Source organism: Cyprinodon tularosa, unplaced genomic scaffold (assembly GCF_016077235.1).
Source record: "Cyprinodon tularosa strain WSP-4 unplaced genomic scaffold, ASM1607723v1 ctg181, whole genome shotgun sequence".
NCBI lineage: Eukaryota > Metazoa > Chordata > Actinopteri > Cyprinodontiformes > Cyprinodontidae > Cyprinodon > Cyprinodon tularosa.
The window spans coordinates 1,329,808-1,352,824 of record NW_024038614.1 but is presented as its reverse complement, the minus strand read 5'-3'; the positions used below and the strand labels follow the sequence as shown (position 1 = coordinate 1,352,824).

Below are 23,017 nucleotides of genomic sequence, written 5' to 3'. Positions count from 1 at the left end.
CCTTCAGCCTGAAGGATTAGATGTGCTACTCATTGTACAGCAGTGAGTGATATTGTGATATTTTTTTAAAATCTATGTGGCCTCATGTATTTCCATAATTATGTCTTGTTGCAGCAGATAAGTGATATAAGCTTAAATGATCACAGATAACAATGGGGACAACTGAGTTAATCTCTTGTTGGGCCCAGTCAGAATGAACCATGTATGGTCTGACTATTCAAAGGTAAAGTAGCCCAAAGTCGTAGATTATTAAATTGCCTTCCTTGTTTGTAAGAATAAATCGAAAGCTAATCATCAACTCCTGAGAGGGGTTTTCTCCACCTTTAAACATGATTAGAGGACTTCTCTTTTGGAATCGAAAAACTAATTTTGCATTTTAAAGGCACCTGGGAACTCTCACAAAACTAGCCTATGACCAAAACAGAGCTCTGTCTTCTTCTCATCTATAATGGAGAGTGCAATGTATTATTGATGGATGCCAGAAGACCACTCCTGAACCTTTGTAAACATCTTTGATGTTATGGCTGGGTTTCATTATCATGATGCAGCCTGGTTCTTGGTTCTTGAGTTTTACTAAAGTAGTTTATATTTTCATATACCAAACTCTTTATTAGGCACTCCTCTTTCACTGTTTTGAACAAAGCTAGCAACGTAGCAGGTTTAACCAGCCGATCCACTTAGAATGGCATAAAGAAAGCAGTTAATACTCATAGGGCTCCTCTGATTTCTCTGAGGGAACATCGTGCATAAGAAATCAGTTAGGACTGGAAAACAAAAAGATTGTAGATGGACTTGGATTCTTTTGTATAATGTGGTGCCTGCTGTTTTTTCCCCCCTTGTCAATTCTAACAATTAAATTAGTCACCATGCTTTACTCTTTATTAGCTTTGCCCTACAACATGTTATATGATCAGAAGGGAATGGCATTACGAAAGCTGTAGGTAGAATAAGCAATCTTTGTATCAAAGCACTTTGAATGCCATCTCTGAATGAACAGCATGAAGAATATTACAGAAGATGAGCTAAAGCCAAAAATCTCACCAAATGCCACTCTAGTGAACTAAGGAGACTGAGGTAGTCAGCAAAAGCTCATCCAACTTGGCCATGTTGTAAAAATGCCATCTGGTTGAACAAGTACTTATTTAGGAGCAAGATTCCTTTATGGGGCCATCAGAAGTTCACACTAGTGGTGACAGTGTGATAGTTTGGGAGATATTGGGCATCTTTCTACCAAATGAGCATAATATAAACACTTAATCATACTGTTGTTGCTTACAACTTAAATCCCTTTATGGTATTCAGTCATTTAAACCCACCTGCCCCCACCCATCCTCACCACCTTCTACAGAAGCCCCATAGAGAGCGTTTTGACCAGCTATAAGCCTGTTGAACTGTTAAAAACTTTGCATCACATTGTAAACATCATACTTGCGCTACATGGCAGATTTTCAAATCCTTTTAAATAGAATTCAACTCAGTGTTGTACTGCAATTTTGCGCCATATTTATTTATTCATTTTGCACTGCTCTGAACCTTCTACATCAATGCGTTTTGCACCATGTCTCTCCAACACTCAAATTTTTTATATCTGCTGCACTTTATAAATAGAAAGGTTAATTTCACTGCTAAGCTGCTCATTCACTGTTGAAAAATCTCTATGTATCATAATTTCATTTTGTATACACTCTGTTTCTATAAAATGACAAGTATAATGATCTCTTTTTCCAGAAGGCTTAGACGCGATAGAGAAAAAAACACAAAGATGGATTTTTTTTAATTCTTTATTCACAGAAGTGCATTTTAATTATCATATTAGCGTTGGAGAATACATAAGATTTTAGCATCAGGGTTACTGCACACATGTCTGGAAACACAAAAGACCAGAGGGTTGTGCTCTAACTCTATCTTGACAAAATAGTAGCAGCAGTCACTTTAAAGCAGAAGCAGCATATGGAGTGGTCACATGAATGGTCATTTTTATCAGGATTACCCTGCTACTCTGGTTCCTTATACTTTATAATATTTGTTACTGGCTCATACAGGGAAACCTGAAAGAAGGAACATCAGGCCCACAGACAAGATGTGGGGCAGAGACATTGGGTCTTAGCTGCTGGGGACCGGATCACCAGATCCTTAACAATCTCCACTGTACCAAACAACGGGAAGAGCTGCTCAGTAAAGGTCTCGTTATAGGTATAAATGTGCAAGTGTTTGTCTACATCATAGAAGGACAGCTGGCCGTTGTCATAGTCGAGGTAGATGCCCACCTTACGAGGGACCAGGCCAGGTGGCAAGGCGGTGAAGGGCACCGTCAGAGCCTTGAACTCAGTGCCCCTCTCCAGCCGCAGGGTCATATACCCTGTATCAGTGTTCAGGGACTGGAAGCCCTTCCTCAACGCTGACTCTTTGGCCACGCCTAGCCGCCAGTCGCGCTCGCCAACCTCTGCCTCCCAGTAGTGTCGGCCAGAGCCAAGGCCTTCGATGCCGACGGCGCACCACCATCCGTCAAACCGCTGGTGGTAGTTGGGAACATCTTTTCGTTCAAAGCCACAGCGCATCCTCTTCTCATCAGCAGAAATGAGCAGATCAGGGTTGGCTGTGTCTAGATCGAGAGTTACCTCGACTTTAGGGGAAGGGATAAAGTTTTAATATCCCTTCTGCTGATAAAACTGATCAAAATATTTCTGGAAAACATGTTCAAGTACCTGCAGCATCTCTAATCCAGTTCCACACTACAATAAGGACAAAATACATTGAATTTGAACATAAACATTACTTATTCACAAATCATGCATATGAATAAAGTAAAAGTTACAATAATGCACTAATTATCTGTTTTTCTTTTAATGGCTCTATCCTGATTCAATAAAAAACTTAAATTGATCCTTCTTTTAATTTAAGCATGTTTTTTTTTACATTGCATGGTTGAAGTTATTGTATTTAACTTAAAGCTCCAAGTTAGTTAGTTTCTACTATTTGCAGCATTGGCTCTTCGGTGAATGCCTTCCATGATCAAGGAAAGTTGCTGCTGGATATTCTTGGCTGAATTAAAAGCAATCAAACTACATTGTGATTCAAACTGAATTCACACTTGGTGAATAAATTTAAATTTATTTGGGAAAAACTATTTGATACTCAGAACTAGCAGGGACCTAATGGGTTCTTTTAAATAAAGTGAATAGCTTTTGATATTAAGGTTGGTAGTGTTTTGTCGTGGTCTAAAGTCCTAGCAGGAAAAATAACAATTCTCCATAACATGAAAAAAGAAATAGAAGAAGAAAAAAAAAATTCTAATTGGCTTCCTAATTGATACATTCACAGAGCTGCCAAATGAATAAATTAAAAACCCTTTTTTAAATCTTTTGACATGTAGTCCTGATGCTCCTGTCAGTGGGAATTTGTTTGCTTTCATCATTGTACCTTTTAAAAAGAGAGCCTGTACATTCTAGCTGTTTAAATTTGTTTGTTTTAAAAGATTTTAAATATCTGTCAAACAAATGTTTGTGTTTACTTTTATGTTTCATTTACCTGGCTGAGGAATATAGGATATGGCACCTGTAAGGAAATCAGGAAACTAATTAGGAAGTGAATTGTTGCAAGAAAATGAATCAAAATGAATTCAGTGGTGATTTACTGACCAATTTTCTGAGTTCTCTGCTTCCACAAAAGCCACTGCTGTGGGATGGTGTCCTGCAAGAAGCAAAGGGGCTTGTTGGTGAATTTAGTGATGTCTAGTATGCTCCGTGCTTTACAATAGAAGCCTTTACCTTATCAGGTCGCTGTGACATTAAAGTCCACATAACCAACTCCATAGCAGTCAGTAGGTTGGGAACTCGGGCCCAGCGCCAGGCTGACTGCAGGTCCTCCAGCATCTTGGCCACCGGTTCTCCGGGCCAAACGCTTTGCTGCATATATGTGTTCAGAAAGCGTTGCTTTTAGTTTGAAATAGCAAAAGAACATCATGAAGATCTACATGATATTTAAGCTTCCCACCTCAGGCTGAGCTCTCAGATCTTTGATCCAGTTAAGGATGACAGCTTTGGCCTGGTCCAGGGCCTCTCGGTTTATCAGATCATGGTGATTGCTCTCATCCACCTCGGGCCAACCATCAGTCTGCATCAGTTTCTTCTGCACACAGACACTTTTATGAGCTAAGCTTAACTTTAACACTCCAATAACTTTCCTCTAATCTTTGATATGCTTTTTTTTTTTTTGGCTTGGCACCTTGTTCTCCAGCATGGATGCCCACTGCAGGATAAAGACCTGGCAGAGGGGAGACGGCCAAATGTCATCTTGGTTCCAGACGTGCTCCAGAACCTCTGATCTCTACGGGAAAAGAAAAAAAAACAAAAACACAAAAAGAGAAATTATAATCAAGGCCAGCTTAAAACAATGATGTCTATGGCAGCTTTGCTGTTGGACATAAAACGAGGTTCATATTCTTTCATCTTTGTAAAAAAAAAAAAAAAAAAAAGGCAAAAACCTTTGATTGGAATTTGTCCTAAAATGTGTCCTGATATTTTCTAATGTTATTGAGTGAATTGCTAGATTGCTAGGTGGTGCTAAAAAAAAAAAAAAAAAAAAAAGGAAAAAAGAAAAATCCTAAATGGATAAAAAGGTTCCAGGAAGTTCAGTACAAATAACATTTTAACAGCTTGTTTCCTTGCAAAAGTTAGCATTTTCCTTTGATCAAGTATAAGCCATAAATGTATTTCAATAAAATTTTATGTGATAAACAAGAACAAGACGGTTTCTGAACATTTTTACAAACAGATGCATATGTAAATAAAAAAAAAATGCAGTGCAAACAGGAGAGCTAATGGTCATTGAAGAGTAAATTTACAGCCATGTCTAAAATTTGCTATAAACCAGGAGACAGGTGCTCTGTGCATATGACAACAAAACCATTTTTTTTCTTTTGCTAATATCCAATATGTTGAAAATACTTGAATGTCATCCCATACAGAATACATGGTAAGGGCAGCATCATGCTGTGGGAATCCTGCGGGCAGTGTTGTGCCTGAACGCGTTCATTGAACGAAAGTTCATGAACTCGTTCATATTTTGGGCGAACGTGAACTGAACGTACTGCATTATTGCCTGATGAACGTTATTGTGAACTCGTTCATTCTGGCGTCTGTGAACGGCACGCTCTCTCAGTTCAACTCCGTTCAATAGGTTGCCAGATTTCTATAAAGCCCTCCAGGCGAAACCCCGGCTAAATCACACCGTAAACAGGCCTTAATATGTAGTGGGAAAAACACCCAATCTGGCAACAGCAGCTACCAGCGTTGTAGCCTACAGCCACCAGCGTTGTAGCCTACAGCCGCGTGCGTCATCAAAACAAAATGCAGCGTGGAATCCACAGCAGCATGGAGGCGACTTAAAACAGGTTTATGACCAGGTGGTCGGTGAGGATGATGGCAACAAGTTTGCCCGCCGGCTTTCAGTAAAAAAATCCGCACTTCAGTAACCTTAAATTCCTACCTCAGCCTGGTCCCTCAGTTTGTGTTAGTAAAATCTTCTTGAGCGGAGGTCTTCAACAGGGGATCCGCGACCCCTAGGGGGTCTACGGAGGTACTGCATGAGGGTCTGCATGGTTAGTTGATATTTTTATATTCCCCCCCCTGCATTTTTTTTTTCCCACTTATTGAAATGTCTTTAAATACTCATTAACATGAAATCAACACACTGTAGTAAACAGATAAATGGAGACAGAAGATGTCTTTCAGTCATCAATGCACACATTCAGCGACACACAGGAGCTCTTTCAAGCTGGGCACCGTTTCCTTCACAACACCTGTCCCATCAACCAGGAATCAGAATCAGAAAAACTTTAATAATCCCAGGGAGAAATTAATTTCTTTACATTACTCCATCTGTAATAGAGTGACTATAGGACACAATTTCATACAATATATATAAATAGGGGGTCCCCGCTCCATCTCGCCATCAGTTTGGGGGTCCTTGGTCTGGAAAACATAGAAGACCCCTGTTCTTGAGGGTTTTACTATCCATGTAACTTGTTTGTTAAACCTGCCTGGTATAATTTTCCAGGATCCCAGTATTCCTTTTTAGTATGTATTGAAATGGAATTTCAAATGGAAAAAATTATTAAAATAAAAAAAAACATTTGCACCTTAAAGACTACTTTCCTATTTTTCTTTTAATAATTACTCATAAAAAAGACCATTCAAGCAGCACATTTTTCCTGATGTTTTTGAGAATATACTGTAGGGGTGAAAGCTGCAGCTGCTACTAGTGTGAAGTGAATGGACAGCAACAAAGCGTTAAAGCAACAATGGGGAAATGCTGTCCCCTCAATGCTAATGTAAACCCTGGTTGGATAAGGATTCAAAACTGGATATGAAGATGAAATCTGACGCACAGTTTCAGTGTTACAACTGATAAAATAATTGCTGTCTGTGGTTCTACAGTAGGCTATGGTGTAATTGAGCAATATATGAAAAAAAAAAAAAAGAACTATGAACTAGTTCGTTTTTTGGAATTGTGAACTATGAACTGAACTAGTTCATTTTAAAATGTGTGAACTGAACTTTGAACTAGTTCACGTAGAAAGAGAACTTTCCCAACACTGCCTGCGGGGACAGGGATGCTAAAGAGACATCTGGGAAGAAGCCCTGTTTGAACCTGCAAAATCTTTAGAGTTGGGCACCCTAAACATAAGAGCCCATAGCAACAGTGGGGTGGTGATGAAACAATCCCTTGACTGTAATGTGAAAAAAACAACAACACAAAAATAAATAATTTTTTTATGGTAAAACTACCTGGCAGACTCGACTGAGGTCTTTAGCCAGCTCCCCAACAAACAACTGATCCTCATCCAGAGGCTCCTTTCTGTCTTTCTTTGCTCTCTTGTTTGACTCCTGTCAAGAGAAAGTTATTGGGATTAAGTGCTTTAGAAAGGTCAAATAGAAGGCTTTTACGTATCCTTATAAAAAGGCAAAGATCATTCTAACAGTATTAGCAGAGCCACCTCATTGGCTCCTTTCCTCATAACAAAACTTAGGTATGCAGCCTTGATGACCATGATAACAATGCTATTATATAAATACTAAAATTATATCAGGCTGACCTAAAAATAAAGTTTAAACATTAAACAGTTTTAAGATAAAAATGCTGACCTTAATCTTGGAGGTCAGGTTTTTGACCGGCTCCACCATGAAATGAAAACACTGCATCATCTTGGCTGCTGTCTGTGCCCCTGTCCTGCAATGACAAAATAAACACTGCTTCATGAAAACATCACAGGCTGGTCTAATAAACAAGCATGACCTTTATTGATTGTTTGCCAGCCTGCTCTGTTGACATGAAGTATAACCTGATTTAAACGCATATCTGCCCAGTAACACCAGATTGGAGTTACTGGGCAGTCATGGGATGGTCACCTATAAAGTGAAAGAATATATATATATATTCATCACAGCTGCATTAGTTCAATGAAAGATTTAAACAGTAAATCTTATTTTAAGGCATTGGACTTTAAGCAGGAAGCGAGCTAATGTTTACTTACAAAATACCAGCACGGAGACGATTAAATATGTGACGGAAACTTTGAAGAGCTTGGAAACAATGCTTTAAAAAACTGCTGCTAGGTAAACAAACTTGAGGAAGTGAATTCACTTTAGGAAATAAGTAATCATACCTAATGTATTATTAACTCTGAGCTTGTAGGGAGCCCCTTCAGTCCATTTATTTTGACTTAAAAACAACGAATGATTTTCTTATCATCGGTGAAAACGTATGCTTTTTTTTTAAAAATAGAAGTGTTTGCTTTGTTTTTTGTTTTTTGCTTGCAGCGCAAAATTTGCTTATATGATGGGCCTGCCCCGGCTGTGTCCTTGGAAATGTCTTCTCTTACGTAGCTCGTTACATTTTCCTTCCTTTTTCTTTTATTGATTCTTTTTATTGAACCATATTAATAAACTATAGAGCAACACAAGGTGCTTTGATTAGAAAGCCACCTTTAAAGCTCCCCATGGCCTCTTGCACAACTAACAACATATTCCCTCAGCGAGACTCTCAGATTAATATAAACATTTAATTTTATGTAAAAGGTTAAAGGAAATCAGACAATTTATTAATGCAGAATCTCTGACTATCGCTTTTGTTCTGCATGATAACATGACAGCGCAGTTTTAGCACTGACCCACTTTAGGATCAGCTGATGACTGCGCAAGAAGTAAACATAGAGCCGCAGAGGGACTTTGCGACAAATCTGCACCAAAGCTGCAGCGACACTCTTCCTACATTTTGCAGATTTATTTTGATTTCCATTGCAAAGGAAACTCTTACTCAACGCATTTCCCCCCCAAAAAAATTAAGCTCCAACCACTTTACAGCTGCAGTGCGTCACGTAGGAAAACAAGGCGGATTTAAACGCACCGCTAATGCGCAGCTTACCTACAATTAGAGGTTTTAAAGTTGAGTCTCTTCTTGTTAGAAAACACTTGTGTTCTGTTCAAGAAGACGTCTGGTCTGTGTGCTGCAGTCTGACCTTGTTTACATATCAGACTGGGAATCGGCTGCTCGGGAAAGCTCGGTTTCCTCCGGGAGTGACGCAGCGCCTCTCCATAGGCACAGCCCTGAGTCATGCTGGGTAATTACAATAATGCCCACACAGCAGAATGATTGCAAACGTCTTCATCTGTCAATTTATGGGGATGATTCAAAAATAGTTGTGTTGATATAAAAATGCTGTTTCAAGGTCTGTCATTTCAAAAGACTGTTTTAGCTGTTTATATGATTATGAAGTCAGAGGCGCAGCCAGTAACATTTTTATAAGGGTGGCCAGGCAATAACCAATGTACACTGAGGGGTGGCCAAAAGTTGATAGGCGACAGAACTTCATGGTCAATCTAATGAGCAAAACATCCATAATTTCTAAATAAAGACAAACTATCCTTTCCCAAAGCCTTTCCAAACAAACTGTCAGAATTTGGTTGTGGTTTGAGGACCCAAATGCAGAGGCAGGGAGGCACAGGTGAGTTTCTTGCAGATCTAATGAAATGTTTTCAAACAACAGAGGCAGGAATCCAAAAGTCCAAAAATCAAAACATGGGGAAAAATAGTCAAACAAACCAGAAACCAATTAAGTGTTTTCAAAAAACTGAAGCAGGAATCCAATAATCAAAACATGAAAACAAAGTCAAACAAACCAGAAACCATGGAGACATCAGGGGAAAAACAATCATGACAAGGAAGACTCAGAGGCTACGTTCACACTGCAGGATGAAGTGACCTAAATCCGATTTTTTTTTTGCCCATATGCGACCTGTATCTGATCTTTGCATGGCAGTCTGAACAACACAGATCCAATTTTTTCCAATCCGACCCATGCCACTTGGCTATGTGGTCCTGAATCTGATACAAACCTGATGTTTTCAAATGCGACCTGTGTCTGAACGGCCAGGTGGGATTCATCTGACCTGAACGTCATCAATACCCGACAAAGGTCACTGTTCTGCGTCTTGCTACAAAGAAGCAGCAAGAAAACCAACAACCATGGCAGATAATGATGTGGAGAGCAGTATTTATGTTTAACCATATTGAAAAGATTGTGTTTTTATGGTTGGAAAAGACCGCTAGATGCGCTCCGGCACTACCATCCATGTTTGCTTCCGGAAAAAAAGAGCACACTGGCCTGTCACATCATTGCGTCCTCTACTGCAGCGGCCCCCAACCACCGGGCCGCGGACCGGTACCGGTCCGTGGGTCATTTGGTAGCGGGCTGCACAGAAAGAAGTATATATATATAATTTATCGACGATCAGAGTCTGAGTGATGTTTTATTTTGAAAAATATAAAAAATTGCGGCATTCTCTCCCAATTACATCAGTTGGTGCATCTGTGCCTCTTGACACAGGTTAATTCAGTTCAAGACTCATCCTATTTATAACATCTTATCTTTGTGAAGCGGGATTTTATGCGGTTACAGCGACCAAAACAAAGCTACGGAGCAGACTGGACATCAGGAGTACACTTCCTCTGTCATTTTCTTAGATTACGCCTAGATGGGACCGGCTTGTTGTTTTATTTTTATGCTGTTTGTATTTGATTTTATGCCAGTCGTATCATTTTACTTGATCGACCCTGGCCGGTCCGTGGAAATATTGTCTGACATACAGCGGTCCGTGGTGCAAAAAAGGTTGGGGACCGCTGCTCTACTGCACATGCAGGACACTTGCATTGTATGACTGCCGTTCACAGAGAAGATCACATACAAGTCGCATATATTTGGAAATATGAACGAAAATGCAAAAAATCGGATTTCGGAAAAAAATCGGAATTGAGCATCAAGTAGTGCATGACTTAAAAGCAGTAGGATGAAAGGAATGTTCTAAATTACCTGAGAATTATAAGTTGACAGGTATGGCATGTATTTGCAATAAACTGATCCAAACTGTGAGTAAATATTTTGTAGAACAAATATGCCTCGTAGAATCAAATTCTAGGATTATGTGTATCAGTTTTGTAAATATCAAATATGTATCCTTTTTTCTTTCTTTGTTTGTCTTTCTACGAATTTTCAATTGCATTTAGATCTGGACTTTGACTAGGCCATTTCAACACACAATTAAACCATTCCATTGTTGTCTTGCTTATGTGTATTTTTCTCAGTCTATCATCACAGTCCAAATTTATTAAAATCACCCCTGATGCTGTCTCCACCATCTACCCTGAAAGACATAATAAGTCCAAGATAATATACAGAGTTCATTTTCTGCCACACATTACACCCATTCTGGCCAAGTTAGATTAGTTTCTGTCTTTACTGGTTAAGAACAAACTGCAGAAATTATTTCATAGTATATTTATATTTGTGCCAAAGTCCTTCTGTTTAAGATGATGAACAGTTATCTGTACAATTTCCAACACTTGAAATATTGTCCTATAAGCTAACTTAATCTTTTCTATCACTGGCCTGTGTTGCATGTTGCACAATAATGACTTCATATTATTGTGTTTGTAAACAAGTTTTTGGGTTTTTTCCCCAGCTTTTTTTGTCATTACACTGTCACAAGTACAGAGCTATGAAATGAAGGTTGTGCATTTAACCCATTCCCTTGTGGTGCAATGGGCTGCCATTGTTTGAAACCCAGTGAGCAGTGTGGAGTTAAAGGTCTTTTCCCCAGGGAGCCAGGGTGGCAGTCTGTGGGAGTGGGGGTCAAACTCACAACCTCAGGATTCCAAGCTCTATTCCCTAACCACTATAGGCCGCCACTCCCCTCTGAAGCTTTGCCAAACAGCTGGATAACGAGCTACATGGATTTAAATAAACGTGTGACTTTTTTTCAGAGATAAAGTAAAAATGGCTTATTGCAAGCCACACATTTGAGATTTTTATTTCTAATGATTTGAATCTAGCCTTAGGAAAGGCTGCCTCAGTAATCCACTCTAGTTGGTCCAAGTAGTGAGACATCTGCTGGTCACTTTGTGTAACTGCCATTGTTGAGCTGAAGCTGTCAGGATCTGGACAAATCTCTCTAGTAATCAAACTCATTAAAAAAATACAACTGTAAACTCATCAAAAATAGACCCATATCATTAATCTTCATTCAACACTGCTTATAATTTCTTTGCCACTAAACTAACAATAGCTGTAGACTTAGAAAAGGGAATTGATGTGTTTTGTAGCGCTGTGGCAACTTCCTGTTACATATAAGGACCCATCGACCAGTCCAACACTGCTTTAAAGACAACCAGCTGAAACATAGGTATAAAGACAGAGATGGTACAGCTAATGGCAGAACTGCAGTTCTTGACCTCCAGGCACCATTTCTGAAGTATCGATGAATGCAATATGCAAAATGGGGCAAATTTGAATCCTTTTAAACTGGAATTGGATTTTTCTGTATCATATAAAGCCATTGTAAAGATAATTGCACTGTTTTTTGAATAAGAAGTAAAAAGATGTATTCAATTAACATACAAAAAAGAAATAATCTGCTGCCCCTTGTTTATATGATTGCACCGATCTACATGTATATAAATATTAAATATATTTTCCAAAATTGTACTGCATTACATTTTGTTTTGTTTCTAATAGTGAAACAATAACTGGAAATAGAAGAGGAGGAGAAAGCTGGATTTTACTAACAAATCTCGATACACTTTCATTCAGCTTTTAAAAAGACATGCTTTGGTCTATTTTTTTTTAATCAGATCAAACTTAATCATGTATATCAAACAGTAACATAATGCAATGTTTAATTCCTCCTGTTTTTTTACAGTCATGACAAAAATAATGTGCTCATCAATAAATATAGTACAGGATAAATGCAAAATTCATCCGAAGCCATGAATTCACAGTAAGGTAAGTGAAAATGCTTTTAAAAAAAATACTGAATAAAAATTCTGTGTGTTTAGCACCCTTTCTCTCTCTGTGTTGGTTCACTAAATCAACAAATATCTGCTTTACACAACATAAAAGAAAATCATGATCATTAAGTGTGTACTTGGTAATTGAAATAAGGCGAGACAGAAACCAAAACAGTTTTATAGGAAACCCACTTCACTGTGATCTACAAAGTGAAGAGAGATTCGGTTTTTTTGGCAGGTTTCAGTCTTCCTGTTGCATCCTTTCATTCTTAAAGATGTCCCAGCCACCTTAGTTTATGAATACTCATCCCATTAGCTTCAGCTTGGTGTAAAAAAAAAAGTCTGTTTAACTGGATGTTCTTCTGTGTAGATAGGGTGCAGCTCCTCTTTGGGTTGCTTTTTGGCTTAGTTTGAGGTATCTGGATCAGAAAGTTCTGCAAGGGGAGGATAAAGAGCTTCCCTTCACATCCATTGGCTAGTTGGAGGACTTGTTCCACATCATACAGGAAGTAGATCGGTGCTGTGTGTGGAGTAACCTGGGCTGGTATTAACTGTCTGAGGAGAGGGGACGTCCAGGCTCGGTGACAGGATGTTGTAGGGCAGCTCCACAGACTGACGGATGCTCTCTTCATATGAAGGAGGAGACTGTATCAATCACAAACAACATGGAGGTAAGCTTAGAATACATTTCAGTAGGTATTTGTTTCTTTCTTCACAGATCCATATTTCATTAATGAAACCTGTCCATTCTAATGCCAAATGCAACTCTTAGTTAATGAGTTAATATTTGTGACAGGATATGTGAAAGAGGGAAGAAAATCTTCTTGAATATTTGCTAAGCCTTAAATTTTGGATTTATTTGCCCCTAATAATAAGACGAAGTTGAGTTTTAACTCATCTGAGTTAAACTGTGGTTCAACGGCTAACACATTTATGAACACAGAATCTAATAAACATGTTTGTCTTTACTTTTGCTGCAATATATTTACTGTAAGTTTCTTTACTTGTAGTTTTAACCCTATGATTTCTATTGTTGCAAATATGCAACAAACCCTTTGTATTATGCACACAACCAAGACAGCGTGTGCATTCCCCCAGTGAGAGTTTATTACACATTAAGTGTGGACCTTGGACCCTTTGAAAAGCAACTGGTCCCTAACGGTGTTTGTTATTAGCGACCGTTATTCAATGCAATTCATATAGCATTGAATAAATATATATATATTTATAGATAAAATAAATATATATTTATTTTAGCTACAATTCAAAACACATGTGATCTTAAGGAGTTTTAGTTATAAATGTCACAAATTTGTAATATACTTAAATTTCAATTCTTTTTTCAAAATAAATAGAAGGCTTAGAAATTTCAATCTAGCAACTAGTTAAGTTGTTTTCTTTACATAAATATGCATATTAATTGAGGGGGCAGGGGCTTAAAACTCTAACCCCACTATGGACTCATCAGCAGAACAATGTTTATCTACTTGATAAATGCAATTCTGTCTCTGTTTTCCAGATATTCCAGTTATCATTAAGTCAGACATGGAAGAGATTATACGTTTACGTGCAAGTACATGTCAAAAGTGTGTGTTTCTAACTATGATCAACTGTATTTTTGTTTTAAGGTGAATTTTAATGGGCCATCCTGTTTCTTGGTGTCAGATTAGGATGTCAGTGTTTTATGATCACCAGTAGATCCGAAAAATAAAACTGATTTAGATCTTTGGCTGATCGATCAGCTGCATCAGTAATGGACTAGGCTTTAGGGTTTCAATTTATTGGCAGGTAATTAAACTAAAACCTTTTACAAAAAAGGAAGATGTTGTTGAACCCATTACAAAAGAAAAAAAAAACATAAAAAGCAATTTCCACCAGTTTCCTGGTCATATAGAAGGGCTTTTTGTAAAACTCTGGACCAACGTTCCTGTTTCTGTAAAGACAGCTGTTAACCTGAATAATTTTAGGTTTATTTTAATTTAATTACAGCTCAGCAGATATGTAATTCATTGATGACAGCACTATTATTTTCTTATTTAATGTTTTTAATTATTCTCCTCTTTTTCTACTTATTTTTAACCTTAGATGTCTGTGTGATATTAGTCATTTGTATGTTTTTGTTACCTCTAACCTCCTAGACTTGTACAGCACTTTGGTTGTGTGCATAAAGGCGTGTAAAGTATTCAATAAATAAATGTTGATCAATTTGCATTTTTAGTTAAATTTGATACTTTAAATATTAAAAGGCCAAAAAAACTTGGTGGAAAATTGCTTTTTTTTCTACACTTAAGCCCATTTAACAGCATATTAACAGTTAAGTGCAAGTCTGTAGAGTCAGCAGAGTAGTATGATTTTCAGCATCCATCCACTGTTCTCGTGTTTCCCATAAAACACCAGAACACAGGCCTATATATAAGTGCCACATATTCCAAATATATTTTGGACTGTTTGGTTGTTTTGGTTGCTTCAGGCTAACATGGTGTACACATGGATTTCTCACTTTTGTTGGTTTGTAGGCATAAAGCTGTAAGTAATGGATTAGATGCAGCTGCTGGACCCAGTCATGTTGTAAACTTTTGTGACCCGTGTTTAAAAAAAGGATTTATAGAAAACCATGCAGCCTACAGGGTTTGAAACCTTTTTCTAAAGAATAAAAGGAGGATGTTTGTATTTACATTTCCAATTAATCTGGTCCCACTTCAGCCGGCTGGAACATTTCTTCCCTTCATTATCTGTCTGATAAAATCGAGCAGATTCACGCTCCCTAACTGAGTCCTCTTATCTTTTAATTGCTCGGGGACCCTCAGGCAACACGAGCAACCCGATGCACTGCGCTCTGTCTCACACCACACACATAGGTGCTTTAGGCTGCAGATGCTTAAATGCTGTCCTGCCTCAGGCTGCAGGGCAGATGGGGGACAATGAGCGGGCATCACTATCTGAATTCACTCTCTTATTAAGCCCTCAAAAAGAGGGAGGGCCTCTTGCTGTTTATTGACCATCAGTGGGATGAGCAAAAGGCAGCCGCTGTTAGCCTGCTTTCATGTGTGTGTCATGTTAAGGAGTGTTTGATTAAGAAACAAGGAGGGAAGGTCAGAGAAGAGGACAAGAGCACAAAGCTGCATTCTTAGCTGCTGTTTGCACTCATAGATTCAGCCTCTAATGATGTTTGATGTGCCTTTTTCTCATTACCTTGTTTGCTCAAGCGTTTTATGAACCCAAGGCTCAGCAAAAGATCAACAAGGTAAAATGTCGAAAGTGTCAACACGATGCAGCGACATGCTTCAGAGGAGCTGATAGCGCATCCTGATTACCCAGATCCCACTGCAGTCGAAGCTAAACACAATTATCTGCCAGTGAAACAATCCTAGATAAAACCTACTTAAAATCGCTGTATTTATTACAAACTAGATATTAAGCAGGTTTTGCGTAATAGAAGAGCAACAACTATCTCCAAATGTCTGAAGCGCTTCATTGTCGCAGCATCTGTGACTGTATCAGTTGCTTTGATAATTTACTCTACCTCTGTAACAATGGGTCCATTGAGGCCAAAGCGGTCAGCAATCATCATGTGGATTTGCCTCTGGCGGTCCTTCTTTCGGACGCTTTCGTAGGAGGGGAGCCTCGGCAGGGGGGCCTCCATGGTGGGCAGGCTGTAAGTGGAGGGCAAGCCAACGTAGAAAACCTCATCTGACAACTATAGAAGACACTAGACACTTTAGTACGTACTGACTTTATAAAGAAATGCATTCCTTATTAGTAATATGGCTGCAGAGGGATGAGGATTACCCGGGTGTTGCCGTCATCAGAGATCTGAGTCTGCTCCAAACACGGAGATCCAACCAGAGTCTGTCTGCTGCTGTAGTACTGAGGGGGAGCGTCCTAAAACAAACAGCAGAGAGTTCACAAGATGCTGTTTTCTTCACCTTAAACTGCATCTGCACAAGCATTCATCACAGTTGTGTTTTTCCACATTGAGTCACATTACAGCTAGAAAACATCAAGGTTGTGTTCATGGATTCTCATGTGAGAGAACAATGCAGAGCAGAGGATAAATGTAAGTTAGAAGGAATATTATAAAGGGTTTTTTTTTAATAATCTGCCATCAATTTGTATTCTAGCTTCCTTACTGAGATACTAAATAAGATAAAGCAGAATAAATTGAATCCAGTCTTATGTTATATTTTGTGATTGTAGACATTTATATCTTGCCTATGCTGCTCCTATTTTAAATACCTTTAAATTATGTTAATATAATTTTTTGGGATTTATCACTGTTTTTTTTTGTTTTGTTTTTTGCTCACCAAAGCAAACAAAATAAACCTTTCTGTCCTTGCCCTGACTAATTTGTAAACAAGGTCAATGAGACTGGAACGTGACAAACTGAACAAGCGCTTCTCAACAGAGCAGCTCTGACAACCATGAGTCCTTTTTAGGCAAGCATTTGAAGAATTGATGCCTTTTTGGAAAAGTTTCTAGAAGAAAACATAAACAGCCTATGTGGAAGAAGAGGACTAAACCAAAAAGCTAACTTTTAGACCCATATGTAAAATGTTACACCCTGAACAAATCTTTTTCACAGTAAAACATGTCAGTGGCATCATCATGCTATGGGGGTGCTTTTCTTGAGCATTCACAGGGGTTTACACACTGAAAAAACGATCTAGAAACAAGTAAAGATTTCTTAAATTAAATGTATTTACCCTTAATTTGAGTATGCAAGTAAGATGATTTGACGAAAGAATGAGTGTTTTGACTCCTAAAATAAGATATTTAGAAAATATGTACCTGAGATAAGATCAATGCAATTTCTTTCTTATTTTAAGTGTAAATTGTCTTGTTCCATTGGCAAAGTGTCTCACTTCCCTACTCAATTCAAGAACAAATTCACTTATTTTAAGAAAAAATACTTTCCATTTCAATTTTTTGCAGTGCAGGAGATTTTCGGAAGCTGTAAAAGACCAAAAACCTGTTAGATATGGCAACGACCTTAAAAGCACCGCCTGAGATACAGTTTGAAGGTTTAAAGCCACCACTTAAAAGTGCTTTATCACAATCCAGAGTGAAATATAACTGATCATTTTCTGCAGGATTTGAAAATAGGTCTACCCAGATGCTCCGCCTGCGTTCTGACTCAGCTTTAACTGTTCTACAAAGAAGAATAAACAAATATGTTAAAATTATTGTGCAAAAAATTAGCAACCTTATGTTTGTTAATCACACAAAATACCAATAAGATGTTTACAATGTGACCAACAAAAGGTGTAAACCCTTTAAATGGGGCTTTGTATTCTAACAGACAATCAATGTTGTAGTTAGCCCATCTGTAACTAGACAGAGATCCCCTAACTTCAGCTCAATTTACCGATTTTCATGCCTTGTTTCATCTCTGTGGGTCCTGGATGTGTTAGCAGCACCATAAATTATTAGAACAATAAGGTGACAACACGACCACCCTCTGATTTCCGTATCTCCTAAGTCTCCAACCCCCTCTATTAAACAACAAGCCACATTACTGCCTCACTGTATGTGGTGCCGGGATGCAGAAAGAGGCTGACAGAAAAACGAGTTAATTGCCTCGTTACTAAATGAGTGTCCTTTGAGAGGAGAACAATGTGATGCACTCCTGTGTCACAAGGGTCCAAGAGGTCTTTTCAGTGTTCTCCTTGTAGCTGCAGCAGGTACCTGTTAATAAGCACACTCCAGTGCACATTATAACCCCACAGGTCGTCGTTATATAAATGTCAAATTGTTGCTTGGATGAGAAGCACATCAGAACAAAAAGTTTCTCTCTTTCTTAAATTGATAATTTTTCCCGAGGGCTGGTTAAACTATCACTTTTCTCACACTTGAAAGTGACGCACAGAAGCGACCTTTGCCACGACCCCTCGCAAGAAATAGAGGACACTCGAGAAGGTGATGCCAGAGGTCTCCTTTCCCCCCCATTGGTTTGTACTTTAAAGAAGCAAAAGAGCGTCCTCAGGAAAGACAGAAAAAAGAAAAGAAGGTTTGTCCTTTTGTCGCCTGCCATTGATTCAGCCAGTGTGAAAAAGCACAACCGTGTAAAATCGGCGTTGAAGTCGGGGGAGGATCCCAGCAACTGCGCGTTTTTTTTTTTTTTTTTTTTTTCAATTGCTTGCAACTAAAGGAGATCTTTTGTCTCTGTTGTGTCCCCAACACCCACACAGTGGCCTGTCTCCCATTCATGGCTGCAAAGTGAAGCAGGGAAAGGTATGTGACTATGAAGTTGAAGACGTGAAACATCCCTCTGAAACTCAATGAAGGAGGGCTTCTCCTTGTTTGCCAAGTTTGCTTGAAATTCCAACCAAACGTATGTTTTTTAATCTTGAGCAGAGGAACAATATTTATGAAGGAAAATAGATAATAAGTTAAAACTACACATCATAAAAATCAGCCTGTCTCACCCGCTGTTTGGACTCGGAAAAAGGCCCCTTGGTTCTTTAAACTTGGCGGCAAGTCTATCTAATCCAAACCACAGCTGAGCACAACTTCCTGTCTGTTGAGGGAGGGGGATATGTGCTTGTGTCCCTGCAGTCTGAAGATAACAGCTAAACCTCCCCCTGGGACTGATGGAGATGAGAACCAAGTCAGGAAACAGGAAATGGAGAGAATGGATGACCAGTGAACAGTTACCATCTATGAACTGTTTTTAGTTTTACCCATAATCTCATCCTGTACCAAGCTTCATGGGAAATCAAGGCTCCTACCCTTTTGCAAAGCTTCTCATGCAAATTTTTTTTCATTGTTTCCACATTAGCGCCTCAATTTTCTGCATTCTTCAAGATGATCTTTCAAGGTAGACCAGCAATACTTGTAAAGGGGAAAAGGGAAATTATATTTATTGATTTTCATAATTTGAAAAATCAAATCTGAGCCAGTTTAGCTTAATGTTTCAAAGAGCCACCTGTAGTCCAATTACAGCTGTCCGTGTTGTCACTGTCAATGCAAGCTTCACACATCTAGAGATTTTGCTTCTACGATTTTATTGTATTTTATTATTATTTTGTTGCAAAGGGGCTCCAGCTCAAGTAGACTGGTTGGTTGTCTGTGAATATCAGATTTCAGTTTCGCTGCAACTTTGCGCCATTCCAACATAATTTACTAAAAGCTTTGTTTTGCATGACTAGCATCAGTTTCCTGTCAGAGGGTACCTTACTTCTTCTAACAGGGTTTTCCCTGGATGTAGCTCTACCCATCATCTGACCCATTTGTCTATCTCTGCTAAAAAAAAAAAAAAAAAACTGTCCCACAACATAACGCTGCCATCTTCACATTTTACACTAGGGTTCACTTGTTTAAGGCCAAGAGCATTGCTAGTAAAATCCTTCATATTGCTGCTGTTTAATCCTTCATATTGCTGCCGTTTATTTTACAAAGCTAAAAAAAAATAATTACAATAATGATTTCCTGCCATAGATTTGTTTGTTGTACCATAATCTTTTCATGTTTAGATAAGAGCACTTGGAATGTTCCTTTATAACATTACGCTGCTTTAAAAGCGTTCACAACTCCCTAAACTCTCTTTTTATGGCGTTGTATTCGATACTACATGTGGAAAATGTATTAAATATTTAATTTACAACCTTAGATCTACAGACATGGAGAAACACTTAACATGTAAAGCATTAGTTTCTGTTGTTTCGCATGCCGTGTCAGTGTGAGAGCATAAAAAAGTGTGAATTGCTCAGATTTAATTACATTGGTGCCGAAGTTGCATCAGTATGCATGGTAAGTGCTAATTCTGTCCAATTCCATTAGAATCACTGTGACTCTCTGAGATATTTCTGGAGGGCAGCTAATTCAAACTGAGGCGAATCCATTGCAGCACAACGATCATATCAGGCTTATTCAGTCCTTTCGCCACAGCCAGGCAAAAACTTAATCTGACACTTGTTAATGGTGCTGCACACACACTTCTTTCTGTCAGCGTGTCCTGCAGGACCGAACGTACGGATCACCTTCAAAAGAAAGCTCAGCACAAAGGAAACTTTGTCTCCCCATGGCTTTCTCTTCCTCCCTGAACAACTCACCATATCTGCATGTGGGTCCTGATAGGAGCCGTGTTTGCAGCAGTGGGGATCTTTGCGGTAAATAATGGAAAGCAGCACGATGACAACAAAAAAGAACACCAGAGAAGAAACTGTTTTGAAAAGAGAGAAAGGAAAGTAATTAATTGGTAGTACCTGCTTGTTTATGAAAACACAATATAGTCTATTTTTTTTTAGTTTTAATGAGAAGGAATAAACATCTACTAACGTTTTATTTAGAGATGAACCTAACGATCATACATAAATCAAAACCAAAAAATTTAATGCGTCTGTTTATTTAATGCATCAGAAATAAGAGCCTTAATCTTTTCTTTTTGTGTTTTGATTTTTCAGGGAGAATAAAAATCACAGGTGGCACAGCAAAATATGGCAGAACTTTTACAGAACTTTGAGGTTACTTTCTGGGACTTTAATAATTTTCCAGAACATAATGATTCATTTTCCAAAACTTTAACGTTTCTTATTTTCTTTACTTTTCTGCAACATACCGATAACTTGCTAATAAATGTAAGAAGTATTTTCCCCCAAAAAATTGCAGGCACTTCCAGATTTTTATTATACTTTTTGGAAAATATCTTCATGGTGTGGCAAAGTAGCAAAAATAGAATCAGAGCCTTTTGTTTTCTCATCATGATTTATACTAGAGTATCCTTCTCAGTAGTTAGAAATGTAACATATTTACCAAGCCAGACATCTAATTAATGCATAATTAATAGTAATCTTGTTATTATTTTATATTATGTCAGATTCAAAACTGCTTTATCTATCAAAATGCATAACATTTCCATCTTTCATCTCTTATTTTCATTCAGGAAAATTACACCTCAAAGCAGAAATTGGTGCCATTCAGGGATATCTCGATTAAACCTTTCTGTTATTTCCTTTAGGGAAGTGTTTTTTTTCTACTATTACTAACAATCAAACACAATGTAATTTGAGGAAAATGTCATGGCAAGATGGCTTTGATTGAAAAAAAGAAAAGAAACAAAAACAAAACAAAACTCGCAGGCAGCACCTAAAAATCTTGAAAAATGAAAAACAAATGAAAATATACTCACAAACACAACTAATCCCGGAGACCAGTGTTGTTTTTTCTTGGAAGTGTTTATAAAAAGTCAAGAACAAGAAGAAAATCAAACAGGATAGGGGATGATAATTGTTTACTTACAGGAGGCAGCGAGCACAGTGAGCTGATCCGGGGTCAGTGAGGAGGGAATGGTCGGACTTGCATTTGTGGACATTTCCTCTACCTGAAAGTTTAAAGTTGCTTTTAAAAATCTTTCCGGAGTCGCCAGCCTCAGTGCAAAGACTCTCATCTTACACCTCCAGAAAAGCGAGAAAACTAATTCAATTCAGAGCCTCCTCTCCATGACTCCTCTTCCTCCGCTCTGAACACATGCGCTCTGGGAGTCGGACGCAGCAGCGTTTAAGGAGCGCGTAAAGGCGCACTGACTGACGCCCTCTGCGTGACACGATCCAAGGCTGTCTTTACTCACTGACACATCAGACATTTGATTCAGGGAATACTGGCTTAGATTTGTGTCTGTGTGCACGTCAGATTACTGGGGTATAACTTGTATAATTCAGCTGCTTCCTTCACCACTTTAATAAATGGCATCCAGACTCTAGTTTAACACACTACATGCTTGAGCCTGAGTCCTGTTGCCCCGGAGACGGTGGGGGTCCTACCCTGAGGGGACTTCTAAGCAGACAAAGAGCAAAAATGCCTGGTATTCATAGATGGATTTCCATCAAAGCAGTTGAGCTACTCGTTTAGTTATTAATTAGAAAATATGAATTAAAGATGTAGAATCTTACATTGGAGTAACAATTTAGAGACATTATCTGCTTAAAAACCAAAGATTGTAGATTTTTCATTATATCCATATGCACTGGAAAAAGTATAACCTCAAACTAAAAAAAAATGATGTCCAGATATCACATCTAAAATATTTGACTTCACAGAATCTGAATTTAATCGCTTGTTATATATTATGATGATGTAAACAATAATTCTGCACTTGACACAACTTAAAAACTTTGCCCTGCTCCAAATGATTTTCTGAACATTTCAGTTAATGAACCAAACTAATATATTGAAATTCAAACAACCTAATGCACTTATTTTTAATTAAATTAACAAGGATTAATGTTTGTATAGAAACCAGTTAATGTAAATATAACCGAATTAGATTTTTCACATATCATTTGACGTTACTTCAAAAATAATTTCCATTTCCCATCTTACAAACTCTATACACCCTGGACAGGTTGCCAGTCCATCACAACCATTCACACACACACAGAGCATTTTGAGAAGCCAATTAACCCAACAGTCATGTTTTTGGACAGTGGGAAGAAGCTGGAGTACCCAGAGAGAACCCATGCATGCTCAGGGAAAACATGCAATCTTCATGCAGAAAGATCCTGGGCCGGGATCTGAACCATGGGCGTAGGTTTGCATAGGGACCATAGGGACATGTCCCTACCAAAATTTTGAACCTAATTGTCCCTACCAATAATTGGATGTGAGCAACATGTTTATAATTTACAGCAGTAGTTGTTGCAGCAGTGGCTTCTTTTCCTCTCGCAGCTCCTCTGCCTGG

The 23,017-nt window shown here is 38.4% G+C and overlaps 2 protein-coding genes across 2 annotated transcripts; both read right to left on the bottom strand.

The window, feature by feature from the left end:
* Window positions 1–1,763: 1,763 nt before the first annotated feature.
* Window positions 1,764–8,600, bottom strand: si:ch211-120g10.1 (butyrophilin subfamily 3 member A3). The gene is made up of 10 exons (XM_038282264.1): window positions 8,425–8,600; window positions 7,146–7,230; window positions 6,789–6,887; window positions 4,225–4,326; window positions 3,994–4,128; window positions 3,768–3,905; window positions 3,639–3,690; window positions 3,529–3,555; window positions 2,706–2,732; window positions 1,764–2,623 (listed from the first exon to the last, which is right to left on the bottom strand). The coding sequence occupies exons 2-10, from the start codon at window positions 7,203–7,205 to the stop codon at window positions 2,064–2,066; spliced, it is 1,200 nt and encodes a 399-aa protein (XP_038138192.1). The 5' UTR covers window positions 7,206–7,230; window positions 8,425–8,600; the 3' UTR covers window positions 1,764–2,063.
* A 3,606-nt stretch (window positions 8,601–12,206) lies between these two features.
* si:ch73-364h19.1 lies at window positions 12,207–21,984 on the bottom strand. The gene is made up of 5 exons (XM_038282234.1): window positions 21,580–21,984; window positions 20,394–20,503; window positions 16,132–16,224; window positions 15,866–16,039; window positions 12,207–12,987 (listed from the first exon to the last, which is right to left on the bottom strand). The coding sequence occupies exons 1-5, from the start codon at window positions 21,725–21,727 to the stop codon at window positions 12,841–12,843; spliced, it is 672 nt and encodes a 223-aa protein (XP_038138162.1). The 5' UTR covers window positions 21,728–21,984; the 3' UTR covers window positions 12,207–12,840.
* Window positions 21,985–23,017: the final 1,033 nt, after the last annotated feature.

Bases quoted from the DNA above. Each gene is read 5' to 3' on its own strand.
- si:ch211-120g10.1 (XM_038282264.1), bottom strand. From the start codon at position 7,205: ATGATGCAGTGTTTTCATTTCATGGTGGAGCCGGTCAAAAACCTGACC. The intron at 3,691-3,767 runs GTAAAGGCTTCT...TGCTTCTTGCAG, and splicing joins TGTCACAGCGACCTGATAAG to GACACCATCCCACAGCAGTG. The intron at 2,733-3,528 runs GTAAATGAAACA...TCCTTATTGTAG, and splicing joins ATCCTATATTCCTCAGCCAG to TGTGGAACTGGATTAGAGAT.
- si:ch73-364h19.1 (XM_038282234.1), bottom strand. From the start codon at position 21,727: ATGAGAGTCTTTGCACTGAGGCTGGCGACTCCGGAAAGATTTTTAAAA. The intron at 16,225-20,393 runs GTGAGTTGTTCA...TGTTTGTTTTAG, and splicing joins AGGACCCACATGCAGATATG to GACGCTCCCCCTCAGTACTA. The intron at 12,988-15,865 runs GTAGAGTAAATT...TGATTGATACAG, and splicing joins ATGGACCCATTGTTACAGAG to TCTCCTCCTTCATATGAAGA.